Raw genomic sequence first — 12851 nt, 5'->3', positions numbered from 1 at the left:
GACAACAACAACAATCCTAATTAACTTGACTATCTCATTGGCCAGTAGCAGGCCCACACTTTCCATTGAAATTCTAATAGGTTTATGTTGGTTAAAATTGTTTTTAAATATTATATTGTTCTTTCGTTGTTGTTGTTGCACTACAAATAAGACATGTGCAGTATGCATAGGAATTAGTTTGTATTTTTTTTTCAAATGATAATTCGGCCCCTCCACAGTCTGAAAGATTGTGGACCGGCCCTCTGCTTAAAAAGTTTGGGGACCCCTGCTCTAAGGCAACCCTATCATGCAATTTTCTTGGCATGATTTTTCCAGATAGGAATTGCTTTTGTCTTTCTCTTAGCCTGAGATTGTATGATTTATCCAAGGTCACTTCCATGGATGAACAGGGGTTTGAAATGCAATCTCTGGAATTGTAGTCCAACACTCAAACCATCACACCATGCTGAAAGCTACAGTTGTCTATATTGCTTGAAGTGCTAGACTAGAAATGCTTTAAAAGGAAAGACGATGGCAGGTTGTGGTAGAATACTCAGGCTGAGCCTGGGGATCTTACAGTGGATCAAGGGTTCCAGATAGAACATCAGCTTTCCTTCCAGATAAATACTGCAAAGTAATCAAACTTCTTTCACTGCTCCTTTTTTTTTAAAAAAAAGAAAAGCAATACAATACTTCATCTGCTTCAAAAAATAAAAACGGTCCAATGTTCCCTTGGGAACATTGGCAAATCTTTTTATTAAGAAAAAAAAACACAAATACACAAAAAACAGATCTCCTATCAGATTCTACATGAGATGGAAAATGCATGAATATTATATTGCATTGTTAGCAGACTTTTAAACCCCTTTTAACAGTATAGAAGTGTTTTCAACTACTGTCCACTCTAAACTCCTGGCGGTGGCTTATCTTCCGCAATGCAGATGTAATGTCACCTTTGGTGATGAAAGTCTGAAAAGGAGGTTGGCGTGCTTTGTTCTCAGCACTTCTATGCTGGCATATCAAACTTTAGGATTCGGATGAAAGCCACTATTTTTTTAACCTAAGGATATTATACTGAGACGTATGACTTCATACTGCAGTTGTTATGTAGGCAAGATGCCATCCAAGGGTGCCAATGAAAGATTTACCATTGCCAGAAATCTAATTAGCCATAACTATAGAAAAAATTTAACACTTAGCAGAAGAACATTGCTGGAGATACCATTATTTTTGATAGACCACCTGAGATAATTAATGACATAACAAACTCCAGGGTCACCTATATTTTGAAGTCTGAACTTTATAAGCACAGCTTGTCCTGTCATCTGAACACACACGCAAGAAAACATTAACGCCACAGAGATGCATGCACAGGGGGCTCTCTGAATTCATGGGACCCGGACCCACAGAATATTGCACCCCATGGTTGTGACACACTGAAGCATGCATGTTCACAACGCTGCTATTTACAAATATGAGTTGTGATCACGTTTTTTACTGTACCTTCAGTAGATCCAACCTCCCAAAAGTATGGCAGACCTACTGAAGTGTGTATATGTCACAAGTTTGCTGGGGAAAAACAACCATCACCTCCCCACAAAAGACCCAGACTACTCCTGTAGATATTATTTGGCATTCATATGTAACATTTTCTTGCTTCTTCTTGTACATAGTTTAAGTATTCACACATGCCAACCAGAATAAGTTTAAAACATTTTAAAAGGTTTTACCGTACAAGATCCAAAGGCTGGTACTTATACCACGCTCTCCATGAAGCCCAGCATGCATAAAGTAAATGCCTGTGGTTTTCTGCCCCATGGGTTCTTATGGAATTTTTACTTCTGTAACTACCCTAAAATACATGATGTAAAGGAGAAATTAGTGGAGAAATATCTATTACCTCAGTCAGTTTTCAATGGATACAATCCATGCAATTGCACAGGATTAGCATTCATGCCTATCTGTTTGCAGAAGAATTGCTTTATACATGCAATTACATACAGAACAATACACTAAGGCAGATTTAAGAAAGATTGACATATCTGATCTAACCTTATAGTTTGGTTTACTGAAACATGGGTATATGCAAAGTAATCTTGAAAATTTGAAGCTTTATCTAACACCGAGTACAGTTTTTTTAAATTTTCTTGTGGATACATGAAGAAATAAGCATATAATTGTGCAACTATGCCGAAATGTGTACTAATGTACTAGGCATGCCCTGCAAGGCACTGCTGTTGACTCGTATGATATGTGGAGTAGGGGAGCAGATATAAACCCCTTCCAAGATGATGGAAATAGGACATTTCATTCTATTCTTGGCTAATGTGGGAAAACATAGGAGAAAATCATGTGGGGTTGAGGTGGAACGCCAACCCAAATAGTAACTAGTGGGACACTTTTCCAGCCATAACCTTGGTTGTGTTGTTTTCATTCACCCTACACTGAAGGGAATGAGACGACATGTTGCATGCCAAGGGGGTGCAAGCGGATTCCCATTATTATTTCCAATTGCAAATCACAAACAATAGTGCAAATATCTCTTCAAGGATTTCCTTGTCATCTCCTTGAGATGGGCCTTGTAGTAAGGTTAGGATCTAGAGTGCAGATTATGTTTGCAGGGCATGTATCACCCTTTGCTGAGTATCACTTTCAAAGCATATTTGTATATCTGGGCAACATTATGAAATCCAGTAGTGTTCTCCTTGCAATTTTGTCAGGATTTGTTGTTCAATAAAATGATAATGTAAACATCTCTCTCTTGCACTTCCTTCCATCGCTCCCTGTCTAGCTTTTAATATCATAGCAAGGGACTGAGGAAGAAGAGAAAATAAATGTCCCTGGAAATGTTACTCTTTGAAAAATCAAGATTAATTCCATTGAGAACAATGGTGATTACAATGTTTTAGGGAATGAACTGCTAGGAAAAACAAAATGAAAAGATACCTCATGAAGAGGAAATGCAGCTTCATAGGAGCCATTTGTAAGCAATCGATTCAGACCTAGAAACAAAAACATTCAATATACCAAAGGCGGGACTAATATTTCCGCAATATGATAAGGTTGCATGTTGGAAGGGAAATGAGAAATTCTTTAAAATTTTTGTTAAATGATACAGGTACAAGGAAAGATAAAGATGAAGCAGCCACATACATTTTTCAAAGCTTTTTGCTATTAGTTGATATTTAAAGTGTAGTGTTGAGTTGAAAGCACAAGAGGACAGAGGACAGCTTATAAGAAAATGATATGGGTGTCATGGTCCCTGTTAAGAATATCAGCCTACATACTAGGAAAGCCTAATAGGAAGCAAAATCTGCCGATTTCCCACACTTACCAATCTTATTTTTTCCTTCTTCGTATTTCACTCTCTGTAAAATATGATGGACAATTCTACTTCTTGTAGCATTGTTGAAAAAAGTGTCTTTGTTGTGGATGATGAAGCTGTTTGTAAAAAATAGCACAAGCAAGGAAGACAGTTACTGTTCATGGCAATACAAAAAGAAATGTCATTGACATTTCTGACATAGCAGCTGTAGAAGACAAGAAAAGACAAATCAGCGAATCACAAAACATTTCTGCTCAGCAGGGTTACTTGGAAGACATTTCATATGAAAGCAATTTCCAAAGCTAACAAAAGTAGCAGGAATTTTACAACATCAGTAGAACGAAATTAGCCTTAGACAGTTTCCCTCAGATCATCTGCCCACAAAATGTATTTCTTTGATATAATGCAGTTGGAAACATTCCAGAAAGCAAATATCAACTTTGATTTCAACTTAATGTTACAAAATAAAAGTGTATACTGTAACGTTGATTTACTGGAAGTTCAATAGATACAGAGAAGTAGCATTTTGAGCATTATTGTTTTGCTTTCCTTTGACACTTATTCATTTCCTGTAACATTCATGAAGAACAGTAAGAGATAAGGCATCCTGATCTCACGCAGGGCAAAGGAATTAATAGGTCTAAGGGATGAAGTTCTTACTCAGATTCTTAAGGCCTAGGGTCATTTATATTTTTCATTACACAAGTGTAAAAGTTTGCCATACTTATTAAAAAATATATCTGCAAAACAATAAAAATATAGGGTTGCTGTGAGTTTTCTGGGCTGTGTGGCCATCTTCCAGAAGCATTCTCTCCTGATGTCTCACCCACATCTATGGCAAGCATCCTCAGAGGTTGTGAGGTCTGTTGGAAACTAGACAAATGGGGTTTATATATCTGTGGAAAGTCCAGGGTGGGAGAAAGAACTCTTGTCTACTTGAGTGTGAATGTTGCAATTAACCACTTTCATTGGCATTGAGGCCTTTCAGCTTCAAAACCTGGCTGCTTCCTGCCTGAGGGAATCCTTTGTTAGGAGGTGTTAGCTGGTTCTGATTGTTTCATGCCTGGACTTCCTCTGTTTTCTGAATTTACTGTCCTGATTTTAGAGTTTTTTAAATACTGGTAGCCAGATTTTGTTCATTTCCATGGTTTCCTCCTTTTTGTTGAAATTGCCCACATGCTTGTGGATTTTAATGGCTTCTCTGTGTAGTCTGACATGATAGTTATTAGAGTGGTCCAGCATTTCTATGTTCTCAAATAATATGCTGTGTCCAGGTTGGTTCATCAAATGCTCCGCTATGGCTGACATCTCTGGTTGAATTAGTCTGCAGTGTCTTTCACGTTTCTTGATTCATGTTTTGAATTGTGCTATACGTGTTCAAACATTCTATTCGTTGTATTGCTGATTTAATTATTGACATCCTGTTCTTCATTTGCCTTTTTATTGGTTAATATCTAATGCTTTCATGTTATTTTATAGTTATGCTTCTATAAAGATATGACTATGTGATTAAATTGAAATTAAATAAACAAAAGACAGTAAGTATCAATGTGCTTTTTTTCTTGTTAAGTATGTGCACTGTGAGAAACAGTCTGGTGAAGTGTTTTGAGTGTTCTGCTAGGATTCTGGGAGACACAGCCATTTAAATCCACTGGGTGATGTTGCACAAGTCATACTTTCTCAGCCTCAAAAGATGAAATGGCTAAACCCATCTGAATAAAATTTGCCAAGAAAACCCTACGACTGATTCAACTTTGAGTCACAGAAACTGGAAACAACCTGGAAGACATACAGAAACAACAAGACAGACTGAATTCAGGGAACACTATTTTTGTTCTAGTGAAGCCTCTCTTCATATCAAAATTAAAAATCTGAGCAGAATTTCAAACAGCGCAGTAAGGCTGCAACTATAGGTAAAGGTTTTCCCCTGATATTAAGTCTAGTAGAGTCCGACTCTGGGGGCTGGTGCTCATCTCCATTTCTAAGCCAAAGAGCCAGCGTTGTCTGTAGATACCTCCAAGGTCATGTGGCCGGCATGACTGCATGGAGTGCCGTTACCTTCCCCCCAGAGCCATACCTATTGATCTACTCACATTTGCATGATTTTGAACTGCTAGGTTGGCAGAAGCTGGGGCTAACAGTAGGAGCTCACCCACTCCCCGGATTCAAATTGCCGGCCTTTCGGTCAGCAAGTTCAGCAGCTCAGCGGTTTAATCTGCAGCCCCACCAGAGGCTCCCATAGTAGTAGGCTATATAACATCTTCTACATCCTCTGATATAAACTGAAAACAATTTATTTATCCCAATATAAGATCACTCACTGATGAATCCTTTGCTGACTGAATGGAGCCGTGTAGCAGTCGTTCTCCTCCAGGTCTGGCATCCTTTCCTTGTCCAGCCTCATTGGCTTTCTAGGTAACCATCCTCGAAACCTGCTTAATTGTTTCTCGATTCTGCAGCACATGAAAGGCAAGATAAAAAGGATAATTAAAGCCATCAATAATGATATCAGACTGAAACAGATATTTCCAACATAATAAGCATACAATAATGAACAAAACAGAGAGATGTTCCAGAAATAATGACAATACATGGATTTCCATTTTGCCAATGCCTTCCATAAAGTACAGCCAAATCAATTTGATCATGTGATTTCTAAACTGGAAATGCTTGGCATCAAGGGATCATCACCTTAAATTGCTACCGGTTGCAGAGAGAGTTCCTTTGGGTTTTCTTCTCAAGGCAGCACAGCTACTGGTGCTTTGCAAAACATTTTGAGAGGAGAAGACATGGGAATAATATATTCCTCTTGTATCCTGGGCTGGAAATTGAAAAGGCAGAAGCTTCTGTGTAGGATTTCTTTCACGGACATAGGTAACTGAGAGAAAGAAAACATTTCTTCCCAGTGTACAGTAACTTTCCCAAAGGTTTGAAGCTGACTTAATTGAAGGTATATTGATTTAAATGATTTGTGTATTACATCAAGAACAGTACTTAATGTACCTACCTAGGTGTTACTCTGACAAATAAAAACTGTCTACCATTCCAAAATAATTATGAAACCTTATGGGCAGATATTTAAAAAGACTTATTAAGATAAATAAATAAATATAAATAAACTTTATTTTTATATCCCGCCCCATCTCCCCGAAGGGACTCGGGGCGGCTCACAACAGGGACAAGCCCGAAAACAACAACACAAGACGGGATAAATTACAACTGTCACTTTTGGGCAGACTCTCTGTGATAAAAATGAATGTACTGCCAAGATTTTTGTTCCTTTTTCAAACAATACCTGTGATAGCAACAGATAAACCATTTAAGCAATGGCAAAAAGATATATCTAAATTTATATGGCAAGGAAAGGAGCCGACAATTAAATTTAAGTTGCTACGAGATGCAAAAGAAAGAGATGGATTAATCGCACCTAATTTGGAATTCTACTTCACTGCTTGATGTTTAGTCTGGATAAAAGACTGGGTTTTGTTGAATAATATCAGGATGTTAACACTGGAAGGACATGATCTGAGATATGGTTGGCAGGGATATATGTGGTATGAAAAAGTGAAAGTGAATGTGGATTTCAAAGACCATTATGTTAGACGCGCTTTACTACGAATATGGGAGATATAAATCAATTTTATGCCTGAAGATTCCAGGGTGAGTATCTACGCAAGAAGCATTTTATAGAAAAGTGACACAAGGTAAGAAGAAATGGTTAACATATCAAGATCTCGAAAATGTACATGGAGAATATAGAATCAAAATAAGAGAACAATTAATTACAGAAGGTTTTTAGCTTCCAGTGGTTTTCATATTTAAACTTAATGGAGAGATTCAGACAAAATAAGTAGTCAGTTGGTTTTGAAATACGCAAATTGGAATTTGAGATACAATTATGTGTGAAGGATGAACATTTCATTGCTAAAATGTATAAAATGTTATTGAAATGGGAAATGGCAGATGAGCAAGTTAAATAATGCATGATAAAATAGGCATAAAATGTTGGTCATAATATAATGTTGGAACAATGGGAGAAAATGTGGAATAAAGGGTTACAATTCATATGCTATAACTTGAAAGAGAATTTCTATAAAATGATGTATCAGTGGTATCTGACACCTGAAAAGCTCTCTAGGATACAGAAAAAGAGCTCCAAAATGTAAACCGCAAGTGGGGTCCTTCTATCATATGTGGTGGACATGTAAACATGCCCAGAAATACTTGATTCAAATACACACAGTGATCCAGAAAATTTTAAGGGGAAACATCCAGCTAAAAACTGAGACTTTCCTACTTGGTCTGACTGACAAAAATAACCAGGATAGCCTATGGCAATATATGACCACAGCAGCCAGACTGCCACATGTGCAGAACTGGAAGAATACAACAATACCAACAACGGAGGAAAGGATAATAAAAATGATGGACATGGTTGAAATGGACAAATTAACATGAAAACTTTTTTAAAAGACTGGAAATCTTTTATTCATTTTTTTGCATGAAGAAGAAAAGGGCTTGCCAATTCTGAGTTTTGAAGAATAAATTAAAAGTTTTTTTTTGTTGTAATATGAGAAAAGAACTAGCATAGAGAGGTCTAGAACAATGATTCTCAACCTGTGGGTTCCTAGGTTTTTTGGCCTACAACTCCCAGAAATCCCAGCCAGTTTACCAGCTGCTAGGATTTCTGGGAGTTGAAGGCCAAAACATTGGGGGACCCACAGATTGAGAACCACTGGTCGAGAGGGTGAAGCATATGATACTAGCTTTTTTGTGACTAGACTGGGATAGACCGGAGGTAATCTATTTTTCCCTTCCCCCCTTTTTTCTTTTTTTAAGAGATGGGTGTATAAAAAGAGAAAGTGCAGGGGAGAATCTTGTCCTTCCCAACAGGCACAGGTAAAAGAAAACTTCTGCAACTTCTCTCAGTTTGTGTGCTCTTCTTCCTTAATCACTTTTGACCTCACTCTGATATTGCTTGGTCACATGTGTCCCAGTTTTCAATTGTGAAATGTTGGAGAGTATGCAATCCTTGTATTGAATTTGTAACATTGCACCAGCTGCGTGTTTAATCCAATGCATTACCAAATGGATAATTGCACCACATCTCCAGCTCCACTTACGTGTTCTTGCACATGTTCTATTTATGGAAATAGTCATCTGCTTGAAGGACAGTCCTTGATTTTGTGATGTATGACCCTTACTTTCTTACAGTGTGCAAGTGACCACTCTACTACAAATCTCAGGACAACAAAAATACGCCCACAGAGATTTCATTTTCCTTGAGCTTTTAGCTAGTTTCACTTAAATTCTCATTGTAATTGACACACTACATAGTGGAGATTTAGATATGGCTATTTCAGATTCAAGGGGAAAAAAGCTCTGGAAGCAGAACTTTAAAAAATTTTAATCACTTTATGTCCATTTGCCTTCCACTTGTTTGTCACAAAAGGTGCAATTTCAAAAAGATGGCCTGTCAGTTTGGCTCCACTGCATTGTGTTGACATGCTGTAAAAGGCATGAATTCCCAAAGAAAAAAACCATACAGCTTGAGAGCTGAAAGCAATCACAGTGATAAGATTTATTAGTATCTATTCAATAGGTCAACACATTCATAGACAGGTGCACACGCACGTGCACAAACACACATATGGGAAAGCCTGCCAGCAAAGCAGAAAGGAAATTTCAAAGACACTTATCTACAAAGAGGTTTCTTGAGACTTGATAGAGCTCCAGATGTATTTTCAGGCCAAATACACAAGAGATAGGTGAAGAGTCTCCCATTTTTATTAAAAGAAATGTTTATTGGAGGCTATAAGACTGATCATTATGTTCACTATAAAAACTTGCTTTTCACCTTGTAGGGCTGTGGCGCAGGCGGGAGAGCAAGCCAGTGCAATTAATTGCAATGAATCACTCTGACCAGGAGGTCATGAGTTCGAGCCCCGCTCGGAGCCTATGTTTGTTTGTCTTTGTTCTATGTTAAAAGGCATTGAATGTTTGCCTGTATGTGTAATGTGATCCGCCCTGAGTCCCCTTCAGGGTGAGAAGGGCGGAATATAAATGCTGTAAATAATAAATAAATAAATAAATAAATAGGGCAAAAGATATGAGGCTAAAGAAACAATAGGAAAGCAAGAGGCTGTGCTTGGGGACTACTGTATTCTTATGGAGCTGTAATCTAAAACATTAATTTCCCCAACATCTGGGAGGATGTTATGCACAGTCCCACACCAGTAAGTGTTCATTCTCATTCACAGCTTCAGAGCCTACTTTTCAGTTAAAGCCAAACAACATTGAGAACGGTACTAGAACCCACCAACACATTACTTACGTGTTAGATGCTAAAAGATACTCAAAAAAGGTTTACTGAACCTCCTTCTGAGCAGTACAAATAAGTGCCAGTTATGGGGGCACAGCTGTTATCTCAGAGAGTTCTCTGCCAGTGCCACCCACCACTAGAGCTGCCAATGTTTGCTTGACATGAGCAAATATTTACAGAATAGACAGTCTGGAGCTTATGAGTGAAATGTCTGCAAAATGTCTTACTTCATTATGTCTTTGGAGACAATTCACTTTCACTAACTAAAAAGCCACCAGACATTAATCTTTACTTATTGTATTGCATGCTAGATTAGTAAAGTGTAGGAATCCCTTAGTACCATGGAAACAAGAAATATGTGGACATGTATTTCTTCTAATAGCAGATTTCATAATAGCAGAGTGTTTACTTTGGGCAAGAGATGTCCCCTGCTATGTAACTCCTCTGCTATACAGTATAACCTTCCAAAGATCTTTACTTTCAAAAATTATTTTCAGTGTGGCACCTGGTTTAATATTTGAAAAATGAAAAATAATGAAGGCAAAATTCTTCTTTAAAAGTAAATCTTTTAGTACATCTTGAGTTAACTCCTTATTCATAATTCCCTCTCACACAGTAAAATCCAGAGGAAGGCACAAAAAATAAATGCCCTCAGGTATACTTGCATCTTAGGGCTCCCTAATATTGAATGTCATTTTCTATAGATATTCTGTGACATCACTAGTTTCAAAAGTTCCTCCTGCTTTTATCTATCAGCCCAAATATTACCTTTTCCCAGGAGAGCAGGCCAGTTATATATTGAATGCAAATGTCACCAATGGGAGATAGTTTTCATATTTAATGTTTTAATTTTATAAATTGTTTAATCGCTTTTACATAACTTTTATATGTATTTTTTTAAGTTGAGCATAGCTTTATTTTTAAACATGTTGTTAGCTGTATTGATTCTCACTATTGAGAAAAAAATAGGATATAAGTGAATAAAACAAATAATGCTAAGGATGGTGTCACTTCTGCTTTGGTTCTGTTGGAAATAGCAACCTTCTTCAAACCTCTACTAATCTATTATTGAATTGCTTACAGTATTGTATTTGTGTGCATTGGTTTGCAGTTTTTCTTTAACTCTTTGTAGTGAGAGGGTCTGCAGACCATGTGATCAGGTCTGGGCTTCTTCAGGACTCAGACTCCATTGTAGAACAGTATGCTTTAGACTTCAGTAGGAACAGTATGCTTTTAGAAGTCTGTAGGAACAGAATGCTGTACAGAAGCCATTAGACTCCATTCGACTTTCAGACTAGACAGAAACTCTTATTATACTCTCAGAACAGACATGCTTTAGATTATGGACTGTTGATAATAAGAAAGATGCTCTGTGTTATCTGCACAAAGAAACTATTTCAATTTCTATCTGTAACTGGACTGATAAGCAAAGTACCTGTATGCTGAATACATGAAGTTTGTGAGTAAATCAACTATGTTACTTTTAAAGAGGTCTGCTTATTTTTGTCTCTTGAGAGCATGATTTAAAGGCAAATATATTTTAAGGGACAGTAGATGTTTTTGGGAAACTGGAAATAACACTTCTGAAACTATATATATGTATGTATGTTTTTTGTGCATATCTAGCTACATCAGTTTAACGTCTGAGAAACCTAATTGCCTTTCATGAATGCCATTTTCCCAAAAGGTTATGACTTGGGTTATGCCTTTATCAAGAGGTTACGGCATCATTTTTCAAAAGGTAATGACTTCTAACAAGGCCATGCCTTTCCAAAGATCATAAAATCCCCAGAAGATTATGGAGATTTCCATTTTTCAAAAGGTTACAAGGCAGCTTGATAAAGGAGAAACAATTCGAAGGTTTTTTTAGGGCAGAGGAATATAAATGTAATAATAAGCACCTACTTGAGAAGTACAAATAAAGGTAACAGTAGTTCACTGGACAGTGATCACTGAATTTACATAAACAACAGTTCATAGATGAATGCCTTACTTTTTGCATTAATATGGTAACACCAAAGGAAATCACTAACCTGTTCAGGAACTTGTATCGGCGGTGCAGGTAATAGATTTTTCTCCTGGAAGAACAGCAAAAATGAAGCCAGTCGAGAAGAAAACCCATCGTCAGTTACAGTATGAACTAGCAAGGAAGGAAAGGAGATTGAAGATAGAAGCCTGTAAGAGGTGGAGGAAGAAACTAAAGAGAGAGATTAACAGACAGAACTATCACAGAACCCATAACAGTCTTGGGTATCAGGGGAACTGTGAAAATATATTCATTCTTGTTACTCTTCTTTCTTCCACTTATATCATGCATGGAAAAGCGTGATCAAGAGCCATTTGTCTTTCAAATGGCCCTAGAAATGATGCCAACTATTTGGAATGCAAATGAAAATATAAATAAATTCAGTACTATGCTCGAAGCATCAATAACTGAAATATTGGATAAGTGGGATATGCTTACAAAAAAGGAGCATTAAAACACCCATACAGAGGTAGATAGCGCTTGCATTGGGTGACTGGCATAACTGCATGCAGCACATGTACAGCGGATACTGGTGTTATTGATGATGCTCAGAGGTGACATTCATGCAGCACATAAACAACATGTAAAGTCTTGATAGGTGCTTCCCCCCATTTATGTTAGACCAATGACGAGTTTTATCCCCTCTTTCTTGCCTCTATATTGTGACTGCAAATGTATATTGGCTGGAATGCCCATTTGATTTTAACTATCAAATCAAATTGATTGAACAAGATAGGCTCTTTTTCTACCTTCCCCTAACAAAACGGCAGATATAGCATATGCAACAGTTTAACAAATGCTGGTCCATGTCTTGTTTGTATTTGTACTGAAGTGGTCTAAGAAGGGCATGGAATTATAAAAATGTGAAAGGAGGGTCCCTTGATTGGTAGTAAAATGCTAAAAGTGGCTGGTTTGTACTTTCCATTAAGGGGAGTGATCCTTGTGATCCTCTTGATAACTTACAAAAAAGGGGAAATGAATTCATATATTCTGTCTCCTCTTCCATTGTTAACTTGAAAAAGTTATCAAATGTTTAATCTCTATGATAATCTTGATAAAGGACAGGGATTCAATCTATTATAAATTATGAAGGAGCACTTGGAGGCAGCTGTGGCTGGATCTACATTGCCCTATATCCCAGGATCTGATCCCAGATTATCTGATGGCACTGGATTATAAGAGTCTACACTTCCAGATAA

The 12851-nt window shown here is 37.3% G+C and overlaps 1 protein-coding gene across 5 annotated transcripts in view; it reads right to left on the bottom strand.

Annotated features, from left to right (window-relative positions):
* Positions 1 to 12851, bottom strand: part of ano4 (anoctamin 4) — a 106661-nt gene that overhangs the window by 40306 nt on the left and 53504 nt on the right. For 3 of the 5 annotated variants that reach the window (XM_062980975.1, XM_062980976.1, XM_062980977.1), the window contains 5 exons: positions 11660 to 11704; positions 5626 to 5757; positions 3314 to 3420; positions 2926 to 2981; positions 1710 to 1831 (listed from right to left, as the gene is read on the bottom strand). In XM_062980975.1, the coding sequence (XP_062837045.1) occupies positions 1710 to 1831; positions 2926 to 2981; positions 3314 to 3420; positions 5626 to 5757; positions 11660 to 11704 (462 nt within the window). Of the gene's footprint in view, positions 1 to 1709; positions 1832 to 2925; positions 2982 to 3313; positions 3421 to 5625; positions 5758 to 11659; positions 11767 to 12851 lie in introns of all 5 variants that reach the window. The other 2 variants (XM_062980978.1, XM_062980979.1) reach the window with 1 other exon arrangement.

The sequence above is a fragment of the Anolis carolinensis genome, chromosome 5 (assembly GCF_035594765.1).
Source record: "Anolis carolinensis isolate JA03-04 chromosome 5, rAnoCar3.1.pri, whole genome shotgun sequence".
In the NCBI taxonomy this organism is placed as follows: Eukaryota; Metazoa; Chordata; class Lepidosauria; order Squamata; family Dactyloidae; genus Anolis; species Anolis carolinensis.
This window is presented reverse-complemented; position numbering and strand designations above follow the sequence as displayed.